General features: G+C 52.1%; 1 protein-coding gene and 1 long non-coding RNA gene across 5 annotated transcripts in view; one reads left to right on the forward strand and one right to left on the reverse strand.

The window, feature by feature from the left end:
• Nucleotides 1–26,418, reverse strand: part of ERGIC1 (endoplasmic reticulum-golgi intermediate compartment 1) — a 102,391-nt gene that overhangs the window by 35,194 nt on the left and 40,779 nt on the right. For 3 of the 4 annotated variants that reach the window (XM_040630286.1, XM_008692373.2, XM_008692376.2), the window contains exons 2-4: nt 18,689–18,750; nt 11,741–11,813; nt 1,237–1,331 (exon numbers count right to left, since the gene is read on the reverse strand). In XM_040630286.1, coding sequence (XP_040486220.1) covers nt 1,237–1,331; nt 11,741–11,813; nt 18,689–18,750 — 230 coding nt within the window. Of the gene's footprint in view, nt 1–1,236; nt 1,332–11,740; nt 11,814–18,688; nt 18,751–19,060; nt 19,154–26,418 lie in introns of those variants that run through there. The other variant, XM_008692374.2, reaches the window with a different exon arrangement.
• LOC121102744 lies at nt 19,834–26,024 on the forward strand. The gene is made up of 4 exons (XR_005834824.1): nt 19,834–20,259; nt 22,864–22,936; nt 24,198–24,245; nt 25,594–26,024. It is a non-coding gene; the product is annotated as an uncharacterized LOC121102744 (long non-coding RNA).

A 26,418-nucleotide genomic window follows, 5' to 3' on the forward strand; every position in this document is an offset into this window, starting at 1 on the left:
GGCCTGACTAAGAATTTCCTTGTTCCAGAGACACGACCAACTCCTGAATGAGAAGCTGCCAGATGAATTATTTTTCTAAAAGAAAGAGAAAAAATAAAAATAAAACTGACCTATTTCAACAGGTTCCCTGGCTCAGGGCCCACTGTGAATTCAAAATTGTGATGTAATTCTCACCAAAAGCAGTAACAGAACTGAATCTCTCCCTATCTCTGCCCGCAGACACACCCGATGTTCTGTCCTTCAGGAGGAAGGGAGTGGGTGGGAGAACGGCCCGCAGAAGGTTACATGCCAGGCTGGGGCAAAGGGACACTAAAACCCCAGGCCAGGAGGGGACACCCAGTCTACTTGATAAGTTTAGGAACCAGCTCATCAGATCCTCCCAGAAACCTCAGGCAACAAACGGCACTAAACCCATTTTTACAGATGAGGAAACAGGCTCAGAGAGGTCACACCTTCGCCAGGGTCACACAATCTTAGTGGGCAAAAGAGCCAGATTCTGACTCCAAACCAGACTTCCAGTGAGTTTTGTTTTATACTAGTAATTCATTCTCCCAGTTAAAACAAGTGCAACAAACAAACAAGAGTATGAAGTAAAAAACCAAGTTTCCTGCTAGCTGCTAACACCTCAGAGTGGCATCCTTCTCCAGGTGATGGCTCTTGGCTGGTGGGAGGTCTCCTTGCCTCGAGAGAGGTTATGTGACCCCCCCCACCCCTCCCCCGCACATCGCCCTGCATGCAGCCTTTAGCCAGGGATATGGGTAATAATAGCCCGGCCCCCTGCTACTGGGTAGGACAAACTGTGGCATATGCCACGGCTCCCCATGAAATCAGGCTGTGATTAGATCTCCCCTGAACTTACATCTCTGCTTGTCCTCTTGCATTCCCCACACCCTTCCAGTTCCTCCCGAGGAACTCCTCCTCACTTGCAGAAAATCTCAGACTCTGCCTCTTGGGAACCTGACCTGAGAGACAGCCCCCAACACACCAACGTGGCTACTCTCCAGAGGTAATCCCTGTTAAGTAATTTCATGGGCTCTGTATTCCAGAAAACCTCCAAATGCATGCATGGTTGATCACATTTCCCCCCCAAAAAAGAGTAAGGAGAATCTTAGGCTACCTGCTGTTTGCAGCTGGCCCTGTTTGCTGACTCGTCCTGGTCATCTCGTCATTTCTGCACACCCAGCTCTGCCTAACAGAGGGGTCTTGCTGGAGCAGAGGGCTGTCGGGAATACTCACATTCGCAGTGCAAATTGGGTAAACTGATGTTCAGGCTGACGTCAATTTTGCCCCCACTGTCCTTGTCCGGGTCATCAACGTAGAGCTCATTCACGCTAAGGGAGACAAGTACAGAAGCCTTTGTTGAGATGGGGCACCCATCCCAGCTGCAGGGGCCAGCCAGGGGCCATTTCCCTTGGTGACCACTGCTCAAATAACTAGAACTCTCATCTCGGGGAAGCGAGTGCCTGCTCAGGCACGGGGGCTCAGGGCTCCCACCTGGAGGGCCCTCTCCAAATGCTGGCCTTGGGAGGGAGGGAGGGAGGGAGGGAGGGAGGTGGGGGTGATAAGGGCATGGCGTTCAGAGTCAGACACATTCAAGTTCTAATCCTGGCTCTGCTACTTTCTATGTGAACTCAGTAGGTAACTTCACCTCTGTGAACCCGTCTATTAAATGGGATACAACCACTCGCTATTAATGGGGTGTCTGAACACTTGAGAAATGGGACTCTCACTAGGCATCAGGGCCTGGCACCACCAGGCACATGGTACCTTACTCCTACTCTCTTGAGCCCCCTCCCACTCAACTGGGAAAGGGGGACTCCCCGGGTGGTCATCCTCGGTGTCCAGCGCCCACAAAGCCCTGGGGCACACACCAGGTCAGAGACACGACTAGACTGACAGTGTTCTGTGGCTGCTGCAGCAAATTATCAGAAAGCTGGGGGCTGAGAACAACACACACTTATTATGCTGCACTTCTGGAGGTCAGAAGTGGAACATGGGTCTGCAGGGCCGTGCTCCTTCTGGAGGCTCCAGGGCAGAATCCTTCATCTTGCTTTTCCGAGTCTCTAGAGGCTGTCGAGGCCCACAGCCCCTCCTCCACGTCAAACCCAGGACAGCCACACAGCATCTTTGCTCCTCTCTGACTTCCTAGCTCCCTCTTGTAGCAACTCTGTCATTGCACTTTGCCCACCGGAAAACCCAGGGTCATCTCCCTAGCTCAAGATGCTCGACGGAGTCCCATTTATACAAGTCCTTTGGCCACGTCAGGTGACACATTCACAGGTCTCAGGGATGGGGATGTGGGTGTCTTTGTGTGTGGGGGCAGGGGGCTCCAGGGACAGCCATGCCACCTTGCTATCCAGGACAAGGGCGCCACACTGGGATCCGTCAGCACCATGAATTTACGCCCCAAATACTTTGGGAGTGCCTACTACCTGTCAGGCATTCGAGGCAATGGGTAACCAGTCAGACGTGATCTCTGCCTTCCTCAACCTTACAGGCCCTGCTCGGTCCTAAATAGATACCTTCCACCAGTTATGATGGCTGCTCTGCTGGAAAGCTGTGGGGTGCCACGGGAGGGACGAACAGGGCCACCGACCTCTGAGGAGAGTGGGCCAGAAGGACTTCTCTGAGGAGATGGGAGTTGAAGCTCAAAGGACGAGACTGTCCCAGCAAAGAGGGAGGGGAATCCCTGGGACAGAGTGTGCAGAGGCCTGGCAGTGGCGGATTTGGGGAACAGAGTGGTACCCCATGGTTGCAGAGCAGAGGGAAGTGGGCTGTGTGGCGCGTCTGGAGAATGGACAGGCGCTGTGTCAGGTGGGCTCGGAGGCCGCAGTAAGGCCTTTCATCCTCAGTGTAGCGGCACGGCCAGGCTTACACCTTAACAGGCTGCCTCTGGCTGCTGCAAGGAAGACGGACGGGAGGGGCCACTGGCACTGGGGAGACCACATGGGAAGCTGATGCATGGTGGTGAGAGATGGCGCCCTGGATTGGGTGTGTGTGTGGGGGGTGGACGGACAGGAGGGAGGGACAGAAGATATGGTGTGCCAGAGCAGGGAGGACTCGCTGCTGGGTGGGGCGTGGGGGTGGCTCGATGGAGGCATATAGGCAGCCTGCCATGTTCTTTCTGGAACCATCTGTTGGACTGGAAGCCCCTGGAAAAAAAGCAGTGGGGAGGAAAAGGTACCGAGTTCCATGTGGCTGTGCTGAGCTCGAAGTGTCTTGGAGACATCCCCGAGGAGCTGCTGAGTGGACACTGGATGGCCGTGTCTGAAGCCCATGTCTGATTCCCAGGGCACTCCCCGTGGGGAGAAGGAACCGAATGTAAAGGCTTGGCCTAGCAAACAGCTACGGGGGCAGCTTGAGGTGGCCGGGCTGGGGCTATTGTGAACATTAACCAGAGTCCTGTCCACAGGCTGTAGGATAAAGGCTTGCAGCTCGAAGCAGTTCGACTCCCAGAAAGCCTTGGAAAGAGCTGCATCTTTGGGAAAGAACGCGTGGGCCACTGCAAGGCATCTGGCTTTCACTCAGACCCTGTCTTTATGCTCCTAGCACCTAATGTGCTGTCTGATGCTCAGTTAACAAAGAGTGGGCTCAAAAAGTCACCTGGGGCTTGTTTCCTTGTGGGAGTCATAAAGATGTTCCTGAGGACAAAAGAGTGACAGGTTGTTGGGCCTCCAGCCCATTAAACCGGGAAAGTCCCAATTGGGCCTATGTGCATTCACATTATCCCATCTGTTCCTGTGAAATGTCCTGATCCACATTTTAGAACCAGGAAACTGAGGCTCAGAGAGGGTGAGTCCCATCTCCAAGGTCACACAGCAGGAAATGGCAGAGCTAAAATCCCAACCCAGGTCTGCTTTCTGCCTGAGCCCCAGGCTTTTCAGGGCTCACACCATCTCCCTTGCTCTCGCTCTCAACATCTAGGGTCAAGGGCGAAAACAGGGTGGGAGGGCTGGCTCTCTGTGGCTACACACAGGGTGTGGGGAGGGAAGATAGGGGCCTGTGCTTGGCAGGCTCATAGCGTTGGCCTCTATCAGGGAACCAAAAGAACAAATGAGCCAGTGGGAGAGAAGCAAGCAGGAGCACAGGGGGCATGCCGGAGGATGGCTATCTCCACAGCCAAATTCTCCTCCTCAGCCTTCAGCGCCCAATTTCTACCCCAGCCTTGCTTTGCAAATCCAAAGGTTGTTGAGTGATGAGATTGCTGGGTGATTAACAGAACATCACCATCCAGAGAAGACCCTGGCTTCCCTTCTCGGGCTTCCCTTCCCAAACAAGCTTCCTTGAAGCTACTCACTTTTCCCACCCGGGAGGTGGGGCCTCAGCACGTCACTGAGGGATTGTGGGATGATGTCATCCCCTGGCACTCCTCTGGAGGTGACCTCAGTGCAGGGAGAGGTGAATCCCAGGTGTGGCACCAAGGTGAGCTCACCCTCGAGGCCCCAGGGGGCCTCTCCCAGCCCGCGGAGCCCAGGCTCCCTGGTGCCACCTGGAATAAAGAAGCTGAGGTGCTCGGGAGAGGTGGAAAGCCTGCCTACTGGCCTGCGGAGCTCGGGCCAGTCTGGTTATGTAAGACTAGAACTGGCTGCTCCCAGGTGCCTTCCTGAAGGGCCCCGGGCTGCTACATACACGCAGTTCAGTCACCTGCACCACCTACCCAACGAGGCCCAGACCTTCCGAATGCAAGGCAGATGTTCCGGGGCTGTTGGCTTCCTGCTACCCCTAGCCAGCGCTGCAAGCCTGCCCACAGCCAGCCACCCGCAGATGCCTGCCAAGGCTAGCTAATGTTAACAGCTGGGGTTGAACGGATTTTCTTTTTTTAAGATTTATTTATTTATTTAAGGGGAGGGAGGGGCAAAGGGAGAGAGAAACTCAAGCAGACTCCCTGAGTGTGGAGCCTGACGTGGGGCTCGATCCCACAACCCTGAGATCATGACCTGACCCAAAATCAACTGCCGGATGCTTAACCGACTGAGCCAGCCAGTGCCCCTGGGGCTGAACCGATTTTAGAAGGTGAACGGACAGTCAGGAATCAGCCCATCTGGAGAGGCAATAAAAGCTTTTTGTCGATTTACTGCTGTCTCGGGACCCATGGGCCTGATTCCTCCTGTCACTAGCAAGGGTGATGAGAAGACCCATGGGGCAGTGGCAGACAGATATGGGTTTACCTCCTGGCTCTGCCGCTAAGAAGCTAGGGGACGTGGGACAAGTTGCTTCACTGAGCCTTGGTTTCCTTAACGGTAAAACCGAGAAAGCTTTCTGTGAAGTCTGAAGACAGGCAAAATTAATCTCTGGCAATAAAAGTTACAAGAGTGGTGGTGGTGGGAGATGCTGACTGGGAGGGGGCACAAAGGAAGCTTCCAGGCGGTGGAAAGGTGTTGTCTTGATGGGGTGATGGTGACATGGGTGTAAGCACAGGCAAGCATTCATCAAGTCTCACCTTTAAGGTCTGTGCACTTTGCGGTCTCTAAGTTACATACACCTCTCAAAAAGAAAACCAGGAGAGAGGAGAGGGAGAAAGAAGAGAGAAAGAACAAAAAAGAAAAAGGGGTCAGGGTTCAGGCTACTTCCCAGGGCTGTGAGCAGTAAAGCTGCAGGCTGCCCCAGGACAGGCGTGTGTACGTTACTCACTTCTCTGTGGGCCCTGTGCGGGCCTTTCTTGGTAAAGAGCATAGAGAATCATGGTGAAGTCCAGCCTCTCAGGGTTCAAGTCCTGGCTCTGCCACCTTCTAGCTGATTGACTTTATGCAAGTGGCTTTGCCTCCACCGGCCCCAGTTCTCCCAGATGTACACCAGGGACAGTCACGGACAGAGGACAATCTTAGTCAAACATAAATGCTAGGTAAGAAAGCGTCCCCTACCTTTATTGTTCTTACAAACACCCATGTTTACTGAGTTGGTAAGAGCAGGTATCCACCTCACAGCACCGTGGTAAGGACTGTGCTGAGGGGCCATCAGCTGGTGTATTAAATTGAGAACACGTCGATGATGACCAGCTGAACGAGGGGGCACAGGCCACCCACACCGTGTTGCCAGGTAGCTCCCTCAGCATCCGAGCTCCCACTCTGGGGAAGTGAAACCCACAGGGTCGTTTTGATTGAAGGCCCAGTTTCAATACACCCACACAAAGGAAGCAAGAGTCCCAAGACTTAGTACTTACAGATCCCCGGAGTGGGGGTGTGCATGCCATGGGCCAGGGGGAGGGCAGGAGCGAGCAGGAGATAGAGAGCTGGGTAGCACGCACTTATTACTCGTAAGATGATCGGGGCAGGGGTCACCAACTCTCCTCCTGCCTTAATTCTTAAGTAGTCATTTGAAAAGGTGCCCTGGGGAAAATAAAAGCGGGAACTCATGGCGGGAATCCTCAACTCAAAAGTCCTTATCTCAGCGTCCAGACTCTGAGGGTGAGTAAGGTTATCACACTGTAAGATGCCTAGGCAGCAACCCAGAAAAACCAAGTTTGTTCTCCTCAAAGGTTGCTTTTCTCGTCACAAGGATTAACGTGTTCAGGGACGGAAAGTGCTTCACAGCCCCTGGTATAGTCTAAGGCCCATATAAAAAGTGGCTTTGCTTATAACTAATCAAAGAAGATATTCCAGTTCTGGGCACCCAGCGGTGCCCAGCACTACGCCAGGGCCTTTCACATGTGGTGTCTCATTTAATAGGCACAGCAAGACAACGTCTAGTAGGGTAACTGTTTTCTTTCCACAAGGATGAAACCGGGCCTGGAGGAAGACAGATACAAGCCATGGGAACCCACAGCCATGCTCCTTCTGTTGCATTAAACTGGATGGGACAAGGAATCAGGGAAAAACTGCGAGGCAAGTGTCCCCAGGCAGACCGTGACACAGGTGTCATCAGCTTTCTGATAACCTTCAGAAGCCCACCTCATCTCCTCCCATGGCCCAAATACTCACAGGGCACAGAGGTATATAGGGTCCATTCCCTCTGTGCCCCACGAGCCTCCCTCGGTCACCTCCATCTGCCACACCCTGGTGGGCTGCCACATCTGACTCCCCAACCGACTGGGACAGGGGCTCCCCGAGCCAGGAGCGCAGAGCACGAGATCACAACCCCTGCAGAATGAATAGGGGAGGTAACCAACATGTGCCGGTGGAGGAGAGGGGGGCGCATTCCAGTTGGGGGACACCACACAGCGTCCGGGAGTTGGCTGGCTTGCATGGGGGTCAGTGAGCGGTGGCCATGTAGGGAGAGAAAGAGAGGGACTGGGGGGGTGTATGGGTTGGGGGAGTGTAGGTGGAATGTAACCAAGGGCCCTGAAATTCTAGGCTGAGGCGTGAGTCCGATGACATCTACGGAAAACAATTTTATTTGCTTTTAGAAGAGCACTTGAATAGTTCAGATTCCTGCCCAAAGTCGCTGACTTCCGTGCTTAATAATTTGATTTAATGGAAACTTACACAGCAGTGAGGCCCACAGAAGGGCCTGGGCTAGAAGGAGAGGGATGTACGTTATGTAAGCAAACTCTCTAGGACCTTCTTTTAAATCCTGACCATGCCAGGTATAAATAAGTATTCCCACCTATTCCCTACCAGGTGGGGGGCCAAGAAATCCCTTCTTGGTCACCAAGTCCGGACCCCCTTCTCCACCGCCATCGCCCAGTCTCCTCCCCCGGGCCTTGGCCTCCAAGGTCACCCTGCCCCCAGTTCATCCTCACAAGAGGTGATCTGGCTGCAGCGTGAACCCGGTCCTGTCACTCCATGCTCGGAAGCCTTCGGGCCCACCAGTGCTTCTCTGCACGACAACCCTGGGTCTCTCTATCTGGCACGCGGTTCCAACGCAGGCCTCAGAGCAAGTAACCTGGGCTCTGAGGGACACGGCCAGGTCCCCCTCCTGGTTAAGCTACCGGCCTCCCCACTTGGCCTGCTACAGAGCATGTGAGAACACAGTTCAAGGTAAGCTCCAAGTTCCTGCTAAGTGGGCAATGGCTTCCTGGAGTTCCAGCTGCCTGCTTGGCCACCTCACCCTGGAAGGGTGTATCCAAGTCTTCCAGTCAAACATTCAGACCAAAAAGCAGCAGCTCCCATGCACCTGGAGACCCAAATGCTCTGGGTGGAAAAGGGTAGTATGGCAGGGCAGGGGTGCTGAGGCCGGGCTCCGGCGCCAGACAGACCTGGGTTCGACTCTGGCTCCAGCACTGACTAACCTCATTGTGGTCTGAGCCTCCTGGCGCCTCCGTTTCCCCAGCTGTACAGTGGGGCTAAGGCTAATAGGAGAACCTCCCTCAAGGGATTCTGTGTTGATTAAATGAGATGATCACTGTAAAGGGCTAACCTGAGTGGCTGGCAGGCATGCGGTTGGCCATTATAAATCATAACTAGAAAGTAAAATACATTGTATTATACCCTAAATTATCAATGGAGAGTTCCAGTTACTACGTTTTCTTATTATAAATCCTTACCGGGTTAATAATTAAGAGCAGCCAAGCCTGGGCAGTCAAAGGCTGGACTGTTTTGCAGCCACGCTGTCTGTGGAGGGGGGGCCTGCTCCCCTGGAAACCTGAAGCTGCAGAGCACCCTATGGGGCCACTTTCCCAAGGGTAATTAATGGCCTGTCTAAAGCCCAGGTTAGAATCCAACCACCCAAACAAACAGGCCTCCTTCCCCACCGGGCTGGGCCAGAATAGTGTCTTATGTCACTGATAACCACAGGTCTGGGTTGGAGCAATGTTGATCCTACCAGCAGTGACCTCATTTCCTTGGGATACGATCTCATGGTGGGGGGTGGAGGGGGTCAATCCACTGTGGTCACAAAACTGCCAGGGAGGGCCAGCCATCCATTAAAGAAGAATTGTGACCTTCACTTCTTCCCAAACTAGCAGGCCTTCCCAGGGGTCAGAGAAGCTTCTGATAGCAGGAAGACCAGAATAATCCTTTTTCATCTGGATTTTTCTGTGGAGTCCACAGTCTTCCCCGCTACAGACTCCTTTTGGGCACTTCCGCACCATGGTCACGTGGCAGCAGGGGGACCGGGGGCATCAGGGTCCCTGCGTCATCACAGATGGGGCTTCTTGCCCCTGGGCTCCTGACCCACAGGTCTCTCTTCTCACTCCTACCTCCCTCCTTCCCTCCAGCCACTCACACTGCAGATGAAGAGCCTAGCAGAGGACAAAAGATAAACACACCACGAACAGCCCTACAGTCTGATTACTCCACTCACCCCTCATCTTTTTTCCTCTCCGGGGAGGTGCTGGGGCCAGAGTGTCCAGGATGCCCCCGGGAGGCAGGAAGGGGAAGTCCTGGAGCAGGGCAGAAGGCAGAGCAGCAGGGATACCCTGTGTTCCGGGGAAAGGAGTGAGCCCTGTCCCAGTTAAACAGAACGCTGCCTGAGGGGCCCCTAACACAGCCCGTGGTGCCCCACCTGCTCCGGTCGCAAGCTCTGATGTCACAACTTACCTGTCTGGGGCCCCCTGGCTCAGCACCCTACCTCACTATGGGCTGAGCTGAGGAACAGCGAAATAAGCTGCCCCTCACCATGCCAGCAGGAGGTGAGGGAGGCTGTTCAGCTCAGCGGAGGGGATGAGAAAATTAACATTCATGGAATGCTCACTACATGGCAGGTGCTGAGTGGCCTTACCACCTTTTTAGCATTAGATGGGAACTAAATATGAAATGAATGCATGCACGAAGGGCCACGGATCCATGGGTATTAAAGTCTATCAGGTACAACATTGAGTAGTTTCTGGTAAATGATCTTATTTAAACCTCACCAAATATCACACACCTTCTCTGTCTCCTGCCCTGCTTTGTTTTTCTTCAGAGCCTTTTTCACTAATTGATGTATTTTAGTTCTGTTCACTTGTTCATGGCCTGTGCCTGCTGTTGGCATTTTCAGTTCCTCTGAGCATGGAACCACACAGCAATGAATGAGGCAGACCTGGTTTCTGATTTCTGGGAGCTCAGGACCAAGAATGAGTCCCGTTAATATACAACAGTGCATAGCACCTAGTCCAACCTGGTCCTACCTACTCCATATTCTACCTTCCCCACTTGCTCACTTTGCTCCAAAGCCACACCAGCTCTTTATATTCTCTGCACATACACCAGGTTAATGCCAGCCTCAGGGCCTTTGCACTTCCTAGTGGCCCTGTCTGGAATATATAAAGCCTCCTTGGTGCCTGGGACACAGCTAGGGCTCCCTCCTTGCTGTCACACATGTACCCCACATATACCCCCACTCACCTTGCTCAGAACATGAGGGGCTGTACAGTAGCCATCCCCCCCCCTCCGGGAATGGGGTGCAGCCTGGAAAGACCAGAAGGTGTATGGCACACAGTAGGTCTTAATATCTTGCTGCTGTCCCTATTTCCAACTCCAACTCATGATGGGGTGACCCCTGAGACATCCAGTGCCCCAAATATGCACAGAGCCACCCCCCATTAGGAGCTGAGTGAGACAAAGAACTTTCTCTGACCCCTACATGGTCAGGGGGTCATGTCTTGGGAAGCAGACAAGCCTCCCCAAACCTGGAAGCTTTGACTCTGGTGCACCCTCCCTTGTTTGGCCAGCAATACTGAGGGCCAGAGAGGTTTGGCCACCTGCCCAGGGTCACAGAGCAAAGTGGTAATCGAGCACCCGGGCTTTGGTGCCATTATGGTTGAGACCAGGATCAGAAGGACAGGGAGGGCAAACTGTCCCATACCAGTGGAGGGCAGGAATGACATGATCTGGCTGGCGGGTGGTGGTGGGGAACGGACAAGACCGACACACCTGTAGGCTCGGGAGACTGGTGGACCTTGGGAGCCCCCTCCTCAGTGTATGAGCATGGGCAAGTCCCTGCACCTCTCTGAGCCTCGGTTCTCCTCAACTATAAAGAGGAGATAAGGGCTGTTTGAGGACTAAAGGTGGTAACACTTCCACAGCTACGAGGCCTGTCTTGGGCCAGGCAACCATTTTTCTCGTTTCTTATTGTCTTGTGGCTGAGAGGGAGGCAAAAGAAACCAAGAAATTCCATGAGCGAGAAAGAAAATTCCAGTGTTGGACAGGGGAGTGGGTGGCCAGGACCCAGCCCTGTGATGACTTTCTGGGTTGTAAACACAGGAATGAAGGGCTTGGAAGCTTGAGCCAGTGGCCAAGGCAGGAAGCTGGGGCTCTAATTCCACCTCGGGCGGCCGATGAGGCCGTGACTGAATAATCCCAATGGCATTCCGTGTTACACACACCCTGGAGTATTTACTAGGTTATCTGGGCAACGGATGATTCTAGAAATCAGGGATCGATTCACAATGCGTCAAGCGCTGCCAGGAAGCCCACGCTGATTCCTCACTGAGTGTGGGCCTCTGGGCAGTGAAGGGGGCTTAGTGGAGGGGGCCGGGCTCTGATGTCAGCAGCCCCGCCCCCCTCAGCTAGGAAGCTGCACCCGTCTCTCTGAACTCCTCCAGCTTTCACATCAAATGACCCTGTGATGATTCAGAGGGAAAAAAGCCCACTGGCCAAACAAAGGGACGGCAAGATGGGTCCGTGATTTCTGTTCATCTGAGGACCCAGGAGGCCCCCCCACAGAACGGAACCCAAATGTTCTCTTCAGCTTCAACAAAACGGTGTTTGCTTTTGCTCTAACTTCAAAACCCTTTTAAGAAACAGAAGTGATGGATGCCATGGGCTTGGAAATGAGAGGGTTGGAAGGTTCAGAGTTCTCGCTCCTTTTTAAAGCTCCTCCTTCTTCTCATCTGGGGTCCCAGAAAGCTCTAAAATGCCCCCTGAGGGGGAATGGAACTTACACTTCCGTCGTTATGAATCCGGTGAGCTCTGAGAGGAAGAGGAAGAGGATGAAGAGGCAGCAGCAGATAGAGACTGCAAGGAACAACACAGAGACACACCGTTAAGGGTGGAGGGCGCTGGCTGAGGGGGGCTGGCCCTTCCCTGCCCTTCCCTTCCCCTCCCCTCCCTTCCCCCTGCCCTCTGAGGAAAGCTGCTTAGAGGGAGGGGGAGAGAGGCCCCACCGACCCTCCAAAGCCCCTTCTTAGTCGAAGCAGCCCTGTTCCCAGAAAGGTAGATTGCCTTTGGTACGGAGATGACCCTCCTGTGGGGACTGACCCCCCCAGGTACACAGGTCCTCAGGGGGGCCAGCCTGGCTTCCTTCCACGAGAGCATATTAATGCAGAGGTCAGTCAACAACAGAGGTTGCAAATTGGTGGCCCACAAATGTTCAGCAAAAATGGTATGGATTTTATTTTTTTATTTTTATTTTTTTAAAGATTTTTTTTAAATTTATTTATTCGACAGAGATAGAGACAGCCAGCGAGAGAGGGAACACAGCAGGGGAGCGGGAGAGGAAGAAGCAGGCTCCCAGCGAAGGAGCCCGATGTGGGACTTGATCCCGGAACGCCGGGATCACGCCCTGAGCCGAAGGCAGACGCTTAATAACTGTGCCACCCAGGCGCCCCAAAAAATGGTATGGATTTTAAAATCTGGAGTTGACAATGAACGATATGATCTCACATGAAAGTCCAGATTGCTGGCTGCTCCACCACACTCAAGCCCTTGCTCCCCCATGGGGTCTGAGCTGGCCAGTTTGCCACAGGCCCCACCACTCCCTCCTGCCTCCCTGATTCGCAGGCTGGGGCCAACTGTCTGTCACCGTTTTTGCCACCCCCAGCAGTACCATCAACACTGTGCCCATGTCCTCATCAAAGGTCAGAAAATGAGGATAACTGAGCACTTGTGCTTCAAGAGAAGGGACAATTCTGTACAAAAGGAATTCTTTATACAAGTCTGAAATGCAGAGAGAGTAGAACAGAGCTCCAGCGTTGGCCCACATCACTCCTATTTATCTCGTCTGCTGGGCCCCTGACAAGGTTGAAATCTGCGACCACTGGAGACACTCCTGGGGGCAAGACATAACCAGTGCCCCAGGACCTGGCCCTCAACTCCAGCCCCATCTCCTATATTGTCCCAACATCTAACCACCCAGCCACAGGGAGCCCCGTGCCATTCTGTAAATATGTGCCTTATTGCTGTGCCTTTGTTCCTAAGGTTCCTGCCCCTCCCCATTTTCCTCCTTCTTCCCCCTCCCCCTCCCCCTCGTCTTCTCTTCGAGGTGAACTCCTCCCTGTCCTCCCAGGCCAAAGCCCAGCTCAAATGACTTTTCTGGTGGGAAGCTCCCCTCATCCTGAGAGGTGGAGCTCGTCACTCTTTCCTCTGTGTTCCCAGCATCTATTCTCACACTTTCCACATTTTATTGGCTATTTGTGGCTGCTTCTCTTCTCTCACTAAACAAACTCCACAGCTCTAGTACCTGGCCCAGAGCTGGGCATACGGGAGGGAGTAACAGACAGGGAGTCACCCCCAAGAGTACAGAATGAGGGCTGACCACGCCTTCTCTGGGCTTCTCATAGAGGTGTGCAGTGGGCGAGGGCTTACAAAGTATGGCCCACGGCTCACCTGCTGTGGGTCTCTGGGTAAGTTATTTACCTCTCCCTGCATCAGTTTCCTCACCTGTTAAATGGCAACATGACTCATGGGGCTGCTCTGAGAACTGCCACCACATAGAGACTGGGCTTGAAATAGTGCCGGGAAGGCTAGAGCGTTCGCTCAGTATTAGGACTTTCATCAAGGAGACCTTGGAGGGTTTGGGGAAGGTGACTGACAAATGGGGTGGCCCCTAGATTCCTGCAAAGAAAAAAAGTTCCTGGTGCCACTTGCTGATTCTGCTACCTTCTTGACGGTCTGCTTGGGGACTGGCTAAGCACTGTGATAAATGCTGAAATCAATCATCATCCATCCATCCATCCATCGTCCATCAGTCCATCCATCCATCTACCTACCTACCTACCTGCCTGCCTACCTTAAAATGAACAAAGATGAATCCCAAGTGAAGAAGGACGAGAACAAGTGTTTGCTAGGCCCCTACTCTGTGCCCTGCCATGGGAGCATAAACACCCACCCTGTCATCTCACGTTCCCGCCTGACAGGGGCACACGCCCTTGTGAAGTGGGTAGAAATGGTGGCTCACAGAGGAAGAGGCCAGGTCCAGGAACACACTGGAAGGTAGGTGGGGGGAAGGGGGACAGGCCTGGAACCTGTGAATTCTAGATCCAATGCCCTATGAAAAGAAACCCCCAAAATCTAGGACTCCAAGTGAAGACCAAGACAAGGACACCCCCAGAGTCCCCACCATACCTCTAAAACCAGACCAACCTGTCGGATCCTAGAATGACTCCCCAATTCTTCAGACACTAAAAAAGCTATATGGGGCAGTATTAAAGGGTTTTATTTTTTTTCTTTTCAGAAGAGGTAATCCATGCACATAACCGTCAAGCTACATAAAAAGTCAGAGTGTGCTGAGTCTCCTTCTCGCTCCCGATCTGCAGTCCCCTGCCCACAGGTATCAGCACTGTGGTCTGGCACCCTTCCACAGGCATTTAGGCAGAGACAGACAAATCCTTTTTTTCTCTAAGAAAACAACAGCATCACATAGATATCCTTTGCAACCATGCTTTGCTCACCCAGCCACCTGTGTCTAAATACATGCCACATCGGTTTATACGGAGGGGCCGTGTTTGCTTGCTTGCTTTCGTGGCATAGAAACAAATTTCAGATGTCCTCCCCAGCTGCCGGACCAATGCACGGCCCTGCTGCAGCCACCCGTCCCAACTTCCCGGCTCATGTCCCTCTCTTTCTCCCTTGCAAACTGCAGCGGTGATGCCTGGTAGAGAATCCCACTGCCAGGGGCGCCTGGGTGGCTCAGTCGTTAAGCGTCTGCCTTCGGCTCAGGGCGTGATCCCAGGGTCCTGGGATCGAGTCCCGCATTGGGCTCCATGCTCTGCACTGGGAGCTTGCTTCTTCCTCTCCCACTCCCCCGCTTGTGTTCCCTCTCTCGCTGGCTGTCTCTCTCTCTCTCTCTGTCAAATAAATAAATAAATAAATAAATAAATAAATAAATAAATAAAATATTAAAAAAAAAAAATCCCACTGCCAGGCAAAACACCCTTCACCTGGAATCTTCTAGCATCACATAGGACCCGCGTTTCAGCATCATTTTCACCCCTCCTAAACCACTCTCAAGCCCCAGCAACCCACTGGATGCTGTAATGAACAGGCATGAAATAGGGAGGTATTTCTGAAGGTCAGTGCTGACCTAGACCAAGCCAGGTCTTCTAACTGCCCTCCTTGCCCCAGGCCTACAAAAGGGCCCAAAGATCTGACTCAATCCGGATCGGAGGGTGGTAGAACAGGGACGGAAATCCGCGCGCTCTGTTCAAGGCCTGGATGAAGCCCAGTCAGCCTGGCAGGTGAATGTGGCAAGTGCTGAGCCTACGCAGCTAAACCCAAGTGTCCAATCGCCCTGATCACACACGCTCTGTGACTGCTCACCCTCCCAGTGCCCCGTACTAGGACAGACCCAGTGTCTCAGTAGCACTGTGGCCTCAGGGTCTGGCACAGTGCCTGGCTCAGAGAAGGTACGAAATACATATTTGTTGAATGAATGAATGAATGAAAAACATAAAGGCAGGTAGGAAGTATTTCAACTAGAAAGGCCTTTCTGATACTGAAAGCTTGATGGGGGTTTTCCATCCCTGTTTAGGCAAGAAGCTAAGGCTCTCTGATACCAGACTTCTGAAACGGACTCAGGCAGTGGACCGTAGGACTGTGACCCCTAGAGAACACGTGCGAGTGGGAAACCCGGTGCAGTCCACAAAGGGGGACACTGGACCCAGGACCCAACATCCAAGACTCTGGGAAGTCAAGGAATTTGTCCAAGGCCAAACGGGCGCTTAAGTGAAGGAGGCAGAATTTCTGATCTGTGAGTGTCCAGCGCCCTTGCCGCTTCCTCCGGTTATTAATAGCACAATCGCAACGTAATGAGACGGGATGGTTTTGTGTCTGCTGCCCTGCTAGGCCGTGTGCTCCTCAAGGACAAAGACCAAAGCCCATTCATCAACACGATCCTGGGACTTGGCACGGGACCTGGCCCCGGGACCTAGTTAATAAATATCTGTTCATTAAATGGTAACTAAGGGCTGGCTTCCCATGCCTCACGCCTTTTTCCTCTTGTGTAAAGGAATTTTCTGTCTTGCATTCTGTGGCTGGGACTGCAAATCAGACCACATCCCAGGAGGGCCATCTGGCAGTACCTTCTAAATTTTACAATGCACATGCCCTTTGACCCAGTAATTCCTCTTCTAGGAAGCTACCTTACAGAAATAACCATACAAGGATATAAAAATATATGGACAAGGATGTCTGCAATAGCCATAAATCGGAATCAAGAATGTCCACCCCAGGAGACTGGTTACATAAACCGTGGGTCGCCCAGATGATGACAACTGTGGGTTGCCAGGCATAGCAGGAGGGAGGAATGTAGTGGGCCGTTTATGTGCCGGTATGAAAGTATCCAGGATATATCAGCTGGAAAAAGGGCAGGGAAGAGTGGTGTGCACGGTATGCTCCCTTCTCTGCTTATGACAACGATATCGCTATAGTCAAGCCCGCATCTATTTTTTAAAAACTCTAGGAGGATACAGACCTGACTGTCACACGTACTTGACAAGGGCGAGACCACAGAGACCGTGAAGCAGAGGTCTGAACTGTTTGCTGGTGGGAGGGAGGGGACAGGACACCTCACTTAAATTTTTGTGACCAGGCTCATAAATTAGTAGAACAGATAGATGAACAAGCCCCTTGCCTCTGACGTGCCTTGGATGCAGGCACCAAGTGTCACAGCATCTGCTGTCACGGACCTTCACAGGCTGGGGGCTCCGGGAGGTCAGTGACAAGAGGAGGGTAGTCCAAGCCCTGAGGACTTAGGGCATATCCCACACTTGACAGGTGGGAACTCATTTATTCCCCGGATCAGAAAACCGAGGATCAGAGAGCAGGGAAGTGATTTGCCCAAGGTCACTTAGCTACTAGATGGGAGAATGAACCCAGCCCTATGAGACCTAAAGCCTGTAGGACACGCGTTCTGTCACCTGGCTGCTCTGTTCCCTTCCCCAGGGATGTGGAGACCCAGGGCTGGAGAAGGCACCCACAACATCAATGAGGGAGGGCTGGGCAGGACCAGATGGGGTCATCCCCAAGGTCATACCCCCGACATGCCCACCCTGGGAGGCAGCAATGGATTCCAACCTGACTGACCAGCCCCAGGGCCCTGCTCAGGGGACAGTCCACGGGGAGGGTCCCTCTCGCACACCAAGCACTGGAGAGGCAGGCAAGGGGGTCTGGCGGGGGCTACAGGGAGGCATACCCTGTGAAAGCTATGAAACCTCAGACAAGTCACTTCACCTCTCTGGACCCATTTTCGCATCTAGAATATGAGGCTTTAGTCTTCCTGCTTACATGGTGCTTTGAGTTTGTTTTTCATAAACCTCTCGTTGTTGAGTAATAATGGATGCACAGAGAGCACAGAGAGTTCCTGTACGCCCTTCGTCCAGCTTCTCCTTACGTTAACATCTTCCATAACCAGGGGACGTTTGTCAAAAGGAAGAAATTAACACTGTGCGGCACCATTAAGTAAGCCACAGACTGCACTCAGGTTTCCCCCGTTGCCCCACTAACGCCCTTTTTCTGTTCCTGGATGGGACCTGGGATCCCACTTTGCATTGAGTCATCCTATGTCCTTCGTCTTGAATCCATGGACAGTTTCTCATTGTTTCCTTGGCTTTCAAGACCTTGTCACTTTGGAAGAGTACCGGCAGGTGTCTCACAGAATGTCCCCCAACCTGGGACTGGCTGACGTTTTCCCATGATTAGACAGGCTTGTCCTTTTCTGGGACGGTCCCTCGGAGGGGAGGTGCCCTTCCCACCACATCCCATCCGGGGGCGCGTGGCGTCCATAGGACTTCTCACTGGTTGACGTCAACCGTCATCACTTGGTTGAGGTGCTGTCTCTGGGGAGCGCGACGGGAAAGCTGCTCTCTCCTTTCCATTCTCTGCTCTTTGCAAGTGCGTCTCCTCCAGGAGAGGACAGTGCAGGCGGACCTCCCGGAGGGGGATTTAGTCACATACACTATTTGGAATTCTCTGTGAGGAAGCGTCATGCCTCGTCTCCCTTTTATTTACACCCGAGAGACTCATGCTCCGTTTTCGTAATTCTTCGGCACCTGAGGCAGCCCCGCCGCGCTCTGTTACTCAGACCGCCCCAGTGCTGCTCTTCGGCCCCCTTCCCGCTGCACCTGGGTCCTGCTGATGCACCTGCAGCCTTCTCTTTCCTCTGGCGCTTCTTTGCTTTTTGGCCCAAGGTTGCTCCACGCTTGTTCTGTATACTCTTCCTGCCCCAGCCCTGGAAACAGCTATTTCTTTAAGGAGCCTTAGGTCCTTTCACTGAAGACTGGCGTTTTAGAAACCAAACTCTGGTACACTTATTAGTATTTTTTAATGATTAAAAACATGCTTATGTAAAAAACTCCAGTAGTCTAAAAGGTATGAAGGGAAAAGTTAAGTCTCCCCCGACCCCTGAGCCCCTGTCTCCCCTCCCAGGGGTAATTACTACTGATGATTCCAGGTGTATCCTTCCAGAAACAGACAAGGCGTACACCTTGCAGGGTTATGGTGTGGACAGATGAGGTGAGGAAATACAGGAAGGGCTGGCAAGATGCCCATCCTTTCTCCTTTCCGTCTGTCTCCCTTCTTTCCTCCCTGGTTCAGCAGCTCTGCGCGGGGAGAGCAGGCCCAGGTATGGGATGGGGGGAAGGGCAGGGCGCAACGGCAAGAAGGACACTACTCACTAATGGCCCCGGTGTATGTCGGCTGCGTGAGGTCCTTGGGCACCTTCCTGTAGATGTCAAACCTGCAGAGAGCAAAGGGGACAGGGGTGAGGTGGGTACAAGGGGACGGGTCTCAGGCAGCAGGGGAGATGGTGTCAGCCGGCATGCCACCTGGTCGGTGAGCCACAGTTCTTCCCAGAACCAGCTTCTCCCACTCTTTCAGGCCACCTCCTTGGGGAGGCCTCCCGGACACCCCTCTAAGGGGACCCTGCCCCACCTCCCGGTAGTACTTCCTCACAACACTTAGAACTACCTAGAGGGCTCTCGTTTGGTTACATTTCTGGGTTGGTCTCCCCCCCCCCATCACAATGGAACCTCCACAAGAGCAGGGACCTTGTCAGGTTTTGGCCTCTGCCTTGTCCCCAGACCCCAGCATGGGCCTGGCGCATAGCAGACACTCAGTAAGCACTTGTGGAATGAACAGAACCCGAGTCTTGGGCTTCTCTAACGATGAAGGAAACAGGGAAACGCAGTCTTTCCTGCGTTCCATGACGGCACTGCATTCTTGCCCAGAGTCACCTCTCCTCCCCCTCTTCCCTTTCCTGCCTCCCCTTCCCCCTCCTGTTTCCACTCCCCGTGCCCCGGCTCCTGAAGCCTGCCTGCAGAGATTCTTTTTAACTCCAAGGTGTGGAGTCAACAAAAAATCCTGCCTGAGGTCCACAGGCTCGCCTCTGGCTCCTCTCTGACGTGGGTTTCCTCCCTACACACAGAGCAGGCTCCCTTCTTTTGTAGGGGTCCCACCAGAGCAAACGAGGCTCGTGGGCGTGGCAGAAGATTTGGGGGGCTTGGGAGTCAGACAGACATGGGGTCATTCTGGCCAGCTATGTAATTAAGAGTTAAGGCCTTGGAATCAGACCACCCTGGGTTCAAATCTCGGGCTGGTCTTCCTTGCTGTGTGACTTTAGGCAAACGGCTTCACCGCTCTGAGCCTCAGTTGCCTCGTTCGTGGCTACTCCTACCAGGCCCTGCCAGGCCCCCGAGGGGAGTACCGGAAATAAAGGTCTGCAGCAGATTTACACGGCATTCAGAGGGGGCTCCTCACACACTTGGTTTCCTTCCTGTCACTTGAACCCGAGGAGACAGTTCTCACCAAGCGAAGCTCTATCAACAGAGCTGTAAGTCCACACAGTGGTCCCGGCTCTCCGGCAGGACTCCAGCTCTCAGGGTGACCGGCTGGCACGTGGTTCCCCTTGGGTGACTGGGAAAAGCCGTCAGCACCCCGCTAACCTCATTGCGATGACTTGGGATCTTGCGTAAGATCTGCCATTTGACTACCGTGCGCTCACTCTAATTGCCCATGAAACGTGCCGGGTTTCCTAACACCTCAGGGGAGAAGATATTCCTGGGGCTGCCAAGTTAAAACGCAACACTTTCCCTCCTGCCTGCTCAGCTACCAGTCATCTGTGCTTGGGCCCCTGAGGGGCACTAGAATCGGGCTGGGAGTGTGGTCAAGAGGGAGGGGTCCACGTGACTCAACTATCCAGACCTACTCATCTCCCCTGAGCCCTGTAGCTGCGAGAGCCAGATGAGAGGTAAGAACATAATGTAAGAACTGTGGAATTACATCCCACCTGGGCTCAAACGTGACTCGTGTGACCTCGGGCACGTCACTGACATAACCTCTCTGTGCCTCAGTTCCTCTGGCTGTAAAATGGGGGCAACGGTATTATCTCACAGCACAGCAGTTAGGACCAAGTGGCTTCATGCATATAAAGCACTTAGGACCATGCCTAGTTCCCAGGAAGTACTATAAGAATATTTGCAGTAACTATTATTAATATTCACCTAACATTCATGAGCACCTACTATGTGCTGAGTCCTCTTTTAGGCACTAGGAACAGAGGTATACAAATCGGCCCTTGGCCCCATGTGCCTATAATTCAGCAACAGAGACAAACGAGGAAATGGAAGGTGGATGCAGTGGTGCTCCCTCTCGGGGTTTGCTGAAGATGCTGGAGGAACCCAGGAAGGGCACCTGGGGTGATCCTCGAAGCTTCCAGCAGCAGAGGTGATGGCTGAACAGAGCAGGAGGATCGGAGGAAGGCTGGGTGGAAGCATAAAGTGGTCCAGGTAGGGAGAACAGTGAGAGCAGAGGCCAAGAAAGAGGACTGAGCTTGGCGTGCTGGAGCACGGAGGTGACCCGCACGTGGCGCCGGGACGGGCTGGAGGGCCGGGCACCGGAGAGGTGGGAGGGGCTTACAATCCAGCTTCCCTGTCCAGTTAAGATCAGGTCACCAGCCAGGGCCCGCAGGCAGAAACTGGGCCTCACAGTTTAAAAGCTATATGAACCGTCATTCCCAAACTGGGAGTTTCATGGGAAGTCAGAGGCCGCTCAGGGTGGGTAGGTAGGGGTAGCTGGGGGCAGAGTGTCAGAACCTGGTTATGGGTGAAGAAGGGAGCGATGGGAGAGTGATACACGGGGTGAGGGTGGGGGGGGACACCCTAAGTGAATATGTAAATATAGTGAGGATAATGGGGGCCAGGTGCCTCACTGTTGGGGACGGGAGGTATACATGGAGAGAAACACAGAACCCATGGAGGTTTCACTGCGAATTCGTGATTTTCAACAGACACACATACAGAAACACACGTCATATTCACGTATATTTCCTAGCTCACTCCATAGAGAGCGTCCAGGAACAGGGACAGTCACACAGCAAAGAGGGCATTTGGTACTCAAATGTTGGCTTCTAAATATCATTCTTTACTTGGAGAAATGGCTGGTTCCAGGGCTAGGCAGGGAAAAAACAAGATGAACTTGGAGCACCTTCTTATGTCAGAAAGCGAGAAAGTGTTCAAAGAACGATGGCCAAGGAAAGGACAATGTGAGCATTAAAATCGATAATCGTAGGAATAGATTATAACCCATTGGATAAAATAGGAAGCCACAAATCTATATAAAGAAATGAATAAATCAAAGTCTGATGAGGAACAGGATATTTCTTCAAAGTACCTCCCCACAAGATCCTTCTTAATTACAAAGGGAAAAAAGAGTAACTTTAAAGTTGAGAAACCTGACATCATCTTAACCGAGTGACCAAAGTGAGTGTCACCAGTAAGGAGACAGATCATGTGCCTCCTGAGCGGACACACTGGGGAAGGCACCCCATCAACCCCTGCGGGGGTCTCGTTCAGAACGTACAACCTCAAATGAGTCATGAGACAGCAACACACAGATCCAAACTGAGGGCTCATGAGTGGCCAGTACTTGTCAAAGTTATCAAGGTCATGAAGGCAAGTAAAGGCTAAAGAACCCTCAGAGATTGGAGGAGACTAAAGAGACGTGACAACAAAATCACACAGGATATCCTGGATGAGAAAAAGGACATCAGTGGGACAAAGGCTAGGGTTCAAACAGGATCCACGTATCAGTTGATACTACTGTATAGTGTTATTTTCCTGGTTTTGATAGTGGTATTTTGGTTATGTAAGATGGTAACATTTGGGGAAGCGTGGGTAAAGGGCATATGGGAAGTCTTTGCATTAGTTTTGCAAATTTTTGTAAGCTGGAAATTACGGCAAAATAAAAAGTTAAAAAAATTTTGTTTAATTTAATGGAATTTAAGAAAAACAATTTAGGGGAGAGATTTCACATAAAAATCCCACACAGCCTGCTTTCTTCACACGTACCTGACCCTGTAAGCGTCTGATTTTGAGGTGCTGGCTTAACAAGTGTTTGTTGAGTATGCTAAGTGTCAAGCGTATATCTTTGTTGGGGGTGGGAAGAGAGGGGGAAAGCTGAGTGAACAAAGGTCTAAGAGAGGAGGATAGACTTGGACCAAACTACAGGAGGCAATGGTGATCAAAGGAAAGAGGTGCTCTGGAGAGAGGCACCGACGTGAAACCAAGATCACTGTCAGCCTGTGCTGGGCACTTTGACACACACATATTCACATTTAATTCTTACAAGAACCCTGGCAGACACTGATATCCCATTTTTCCACGGAGAAGACTAAGGCTAAGCTATAAGCAACTTGCTCAAGGTCACCAAGCCCATGACTAGTAGAGCTGGGATTCAAACCCAAGTCTGAGTCATAGGTCATAGTCCTTCCACTGCCCTGTATACTTGTGGGAATCAGTATAGAGTTCACTCATTGGTAAGTTAAAGTCTCAAAGTTTTGCTTACTTTCCCACAGATGCTGCCCTAGAGCAGGTGGGAATCTCCTGGAAGACAGAGGCCAGCTCAGAATACATTAATTCATTCAACAGGTATTTACTAAGTACTTACTGGCCATATTCTAGGTGTAGGAAAATGGAAGTAGTCAATGTAGACATGGGCCCTGCCTTCATGAAGTTGCCAGTCTAGTAATGCTTTTGACTCCTTGAGAAGGGCCACCTAAACAGAATGTTCTCTAATAATTATCCCATTCCCATGCCACAAATCTAAACTGGTGGTGGGGTAAAGGGAGAGCCGAAAAAGACCCTTGGTTCAGAGCTGACCACAAGCCAAGTGAGTCAGCAGTGAATGTCGCTAAGCAAATGGGCCACAGGAAGGCTGGTGAGAACCCAGGCATGTGACAGACTGGGAAGTGAGCCGTCCTCTCTGACTTACATTAGTCAGGCCCTCATTGCGGTGATGTGGTGATGCGATTAGCTGTGGCCACCCAGTGTCAAGAGAATATGGAGGAAAGGGTAAAGAGAGTGGAGGAGGGGGAAGGGATGTTTACTGTATATCTAGTGTGTGCTCAGCTCATGCAATGCCTTTGACTGGCATGTTCTCACTCAATTCTCCCGGCCAACTTTCAAGTTAGGGATTTTAGTCCATTTTACAGATGAGGCTCAGAGAGTTGGTGGTTTGGCTGAGCTCACACACCTGTCAATCTGAATCCAGGCTTAATTTATCTTCTTGCTGCTTTTCTCAACAATGAGGGGGACAAACCAAGACCATTTCAGCAGAAAATACATCTTAGGAAAAAAGGTTAAAGAACAGGAATTGCTCAGCCTCAAACAGAAAAAGTGAAAAGATGGATTCTCTATTGTTGTCAAACAAAAAAAACGCTCTTCTCCTGCCCTCCCGCTAGACTGTGATTTTCTCAAAGGCAGGACCTGGGCCCTCTTGCTGCCCAGCCCTGCCCAACTCAGGCCCTTGGGGAATTGACCTCAATGAATGAATCTGCACAAAGATAAGACCCACTGGCTGGTCTTAACAAGATTAAGATGAAATGGATAGTGGGGAAGCTGGGTCTTCAGGGGTTCCTTGTACTGGATATTGAGAAATTTTCACTTTGAAAAGGGAGGGGGAAAAGTGGGTTTGAATCAAAGTAAAGAGAACCATCAGCTGGACTGATCTGGATGCCAAGTGCCAGGAGAACAGGAGCCAGTGACTGGGGCTGGGTGGGCAAGAGGTATCACCTGCTTGGACAGGATGTAAACACAGAGACCCCACAGGGGCCTCCTGCCTTCGACACTGTCCACTCTCAGGTCTAGAAGGTACTCTGAGATCACTATATCCAACCCATTCATTTTACAGATGAGAAAATGGGAGCCCCAAGAAGAGGAGTGAGTTGTCCACTTCAAGGTATCATTAAACTCAAAATATTTTAAACAAAAACAAGACAATAAAAAGCTTATGAAATCCGTGTCATCTCTTAGGCTCTTGAAAAGCCATATGGTAGTGGTTCTTAACCAGGGGCAATTTTGCACCCCCTACCCCCAGACATCTGGTTGTGTAGGGGTATTCCTGGTACCTAACGGGTTGAGGCCAGGGATGCTAATACATCCGACTATCCAACAATGTACTGGACGGTCCCCCATCCAAAACAAAGGATTACTGGCCCCAAATGTCCAGAGAACTTAAGTTGAGAAACTGTGTTGTATGCAGAGCAAAACTTCCCATGTGGGAAGCTCATTTTCCCACTGAGTCTGCATTGTCTGAAAGGCAGCCAGTTGCCTCTGCTGCTGTTGGGAGAATTCACGGCCACGGCCTCAATTGCTCCCACGGAGACCAGGAATCTGTATTAAGCAGTCTTTCCCTCTCCCTTCTGCTCTGTGCCTGAGAAGGAAGAGCTCACTTAGAGAGACCTGGGCAAAGGAATCCACAGAGAAAAGAATCTACCTGGACCTGTGGCTTACTACGATGGTCTGATAGGTGCAAGTGTCACTATTTTAATCAAACGTGCTGAATCTGTGCCTCTAACTCATTTTACCTTAAGACAAAACATACATCGACATTAATGCACTTTACATGCCACATGTAGCCTACTGAGTGAGGAAGGCTGTGTAACCTCACCCAAAATAAACACACATCACTCTTCTTCTGCTCCCAAGCAAGGAAATTGCCGCTGGAAATCTCTGACTAATGGATTTCTTCTGTAATTTCTTTTCATAGCAGAATGTCTCAGCTTTGCTATTTTAACTTTTGCTGCTCGGGACCTCACTTCTCCCCTGCTCTCGCAGACGAATCTCAGATCACTCTGTGGTTCGCCATCTGTGGGCGGCTACCAGGCAGGCGCTCGTGATGTCACTGTTTCCAAGGCTTAATGAAATTAGACGCCATTTAGGAGCAAGTCATTGGAAGTGGTGGGTCATTTATCCCAAAAATAGCCTGCAAGGCTTTTTGTTGGTGCTTTGGCCTGGTCACCCCTGCCCACCAGCCCGTCAGAGCCCTCGGTGCCAAGTCCCAGGGAGTCAGGTGAAAAGTGTGCCCGTTTGTTCACTTACTCATTTCTTCCACCTTACTGAGAACTACTGGGGTGCGTGTGTATGTGTGTGTACGCATGCGTGTGCACGTGCACGCCGGAGGGCACAGAAAGGTAAATGAACACAGCACAGCATGAATCTTGTCCTTGACATTCAAGCTGCTAATATGAGCCCACACCAATCCCCTCTGTCAAAAGAAAGTAAAAAAAGTCCCCCTCTCTCCCCAGACAGAGGAGCTTAGACAGTGAATGACAACCATCGCAGCTCCACCACGCCTGCCCCGCATCGTGACGGATGACCAGCCAGGGACTCAGACTGGACATTCATTAGCGCACATCCTTTTTACAACCTGTGCGGTAGATATCATCCTCCCTCCTGTTTCACCTGCCCAAGATGCGGGAGCAGGACTCAAAGGCCTGCAGTCTACCTTCAGCACACACGCCCTAACTGCTGTCCCACATGCCTGCGTGAAAAAGGGTCACAGGCCGGGAGCTGGAAGAGTGGAGGTCTGGGTGGTGGCCCTCTGTGCACACAGCAGTACCACAGGCATAATTCTCTCTCTCCGGCCCATCCCCGTGGCTCTCTCCCTAAATCTCAGTGCCTATGTGGGGGTCTCCATCTGTAGGGTGTTCCCCCAGCTCCAGCTGCCTCCACCGTGACCTTTCCCAGCCCAGAATACCTTCTCTGACCACAAAGTCTTGGTCCTTCTCCTCTCCTCCTTCCCACACAAGCCACCCAGTCTGGCCAAAGAGGAAGAAGAGCTTCTAGAAGGCCCCTCCTCAGGCAGCCTCCCCAACCTCCCCAGGCTCTGTGGACATATACATTCCTGGCATGGCCCCAAGATGGCTGTAGGGTCCTCCATTCCTACTAGACTGAGACGCGTCCGATCTGTTCCGCAGTCTCCTGTGGATCCTGCAGGGCTCGGCCCATTAACGTCATTCGGCAAACTCCAGATGAAAATACAACATGACATACACGCAGTCTATTCATCACAGCACCAGTTGTAAGAGCAAACAACTGGATACCATCTAAATGCCCATCCAAGGGGACCA

Source organism: Ursus maritimus, unplaced genomic scaffold (genome assembly GCF_017311325.1).
Source record: "Ursus maritimus isolate PB19 unplaced genomic scaffold, ASM1731132v1 scaffold_15, whole genome shotgun sequence".
Classification (NCBI taxonomy): domain Eukaryota; kingdom Metazoa; phylum Chordata; class Mammalia; order Carnivora; family Ursidae; genus Ursus; species Ursus maritimus.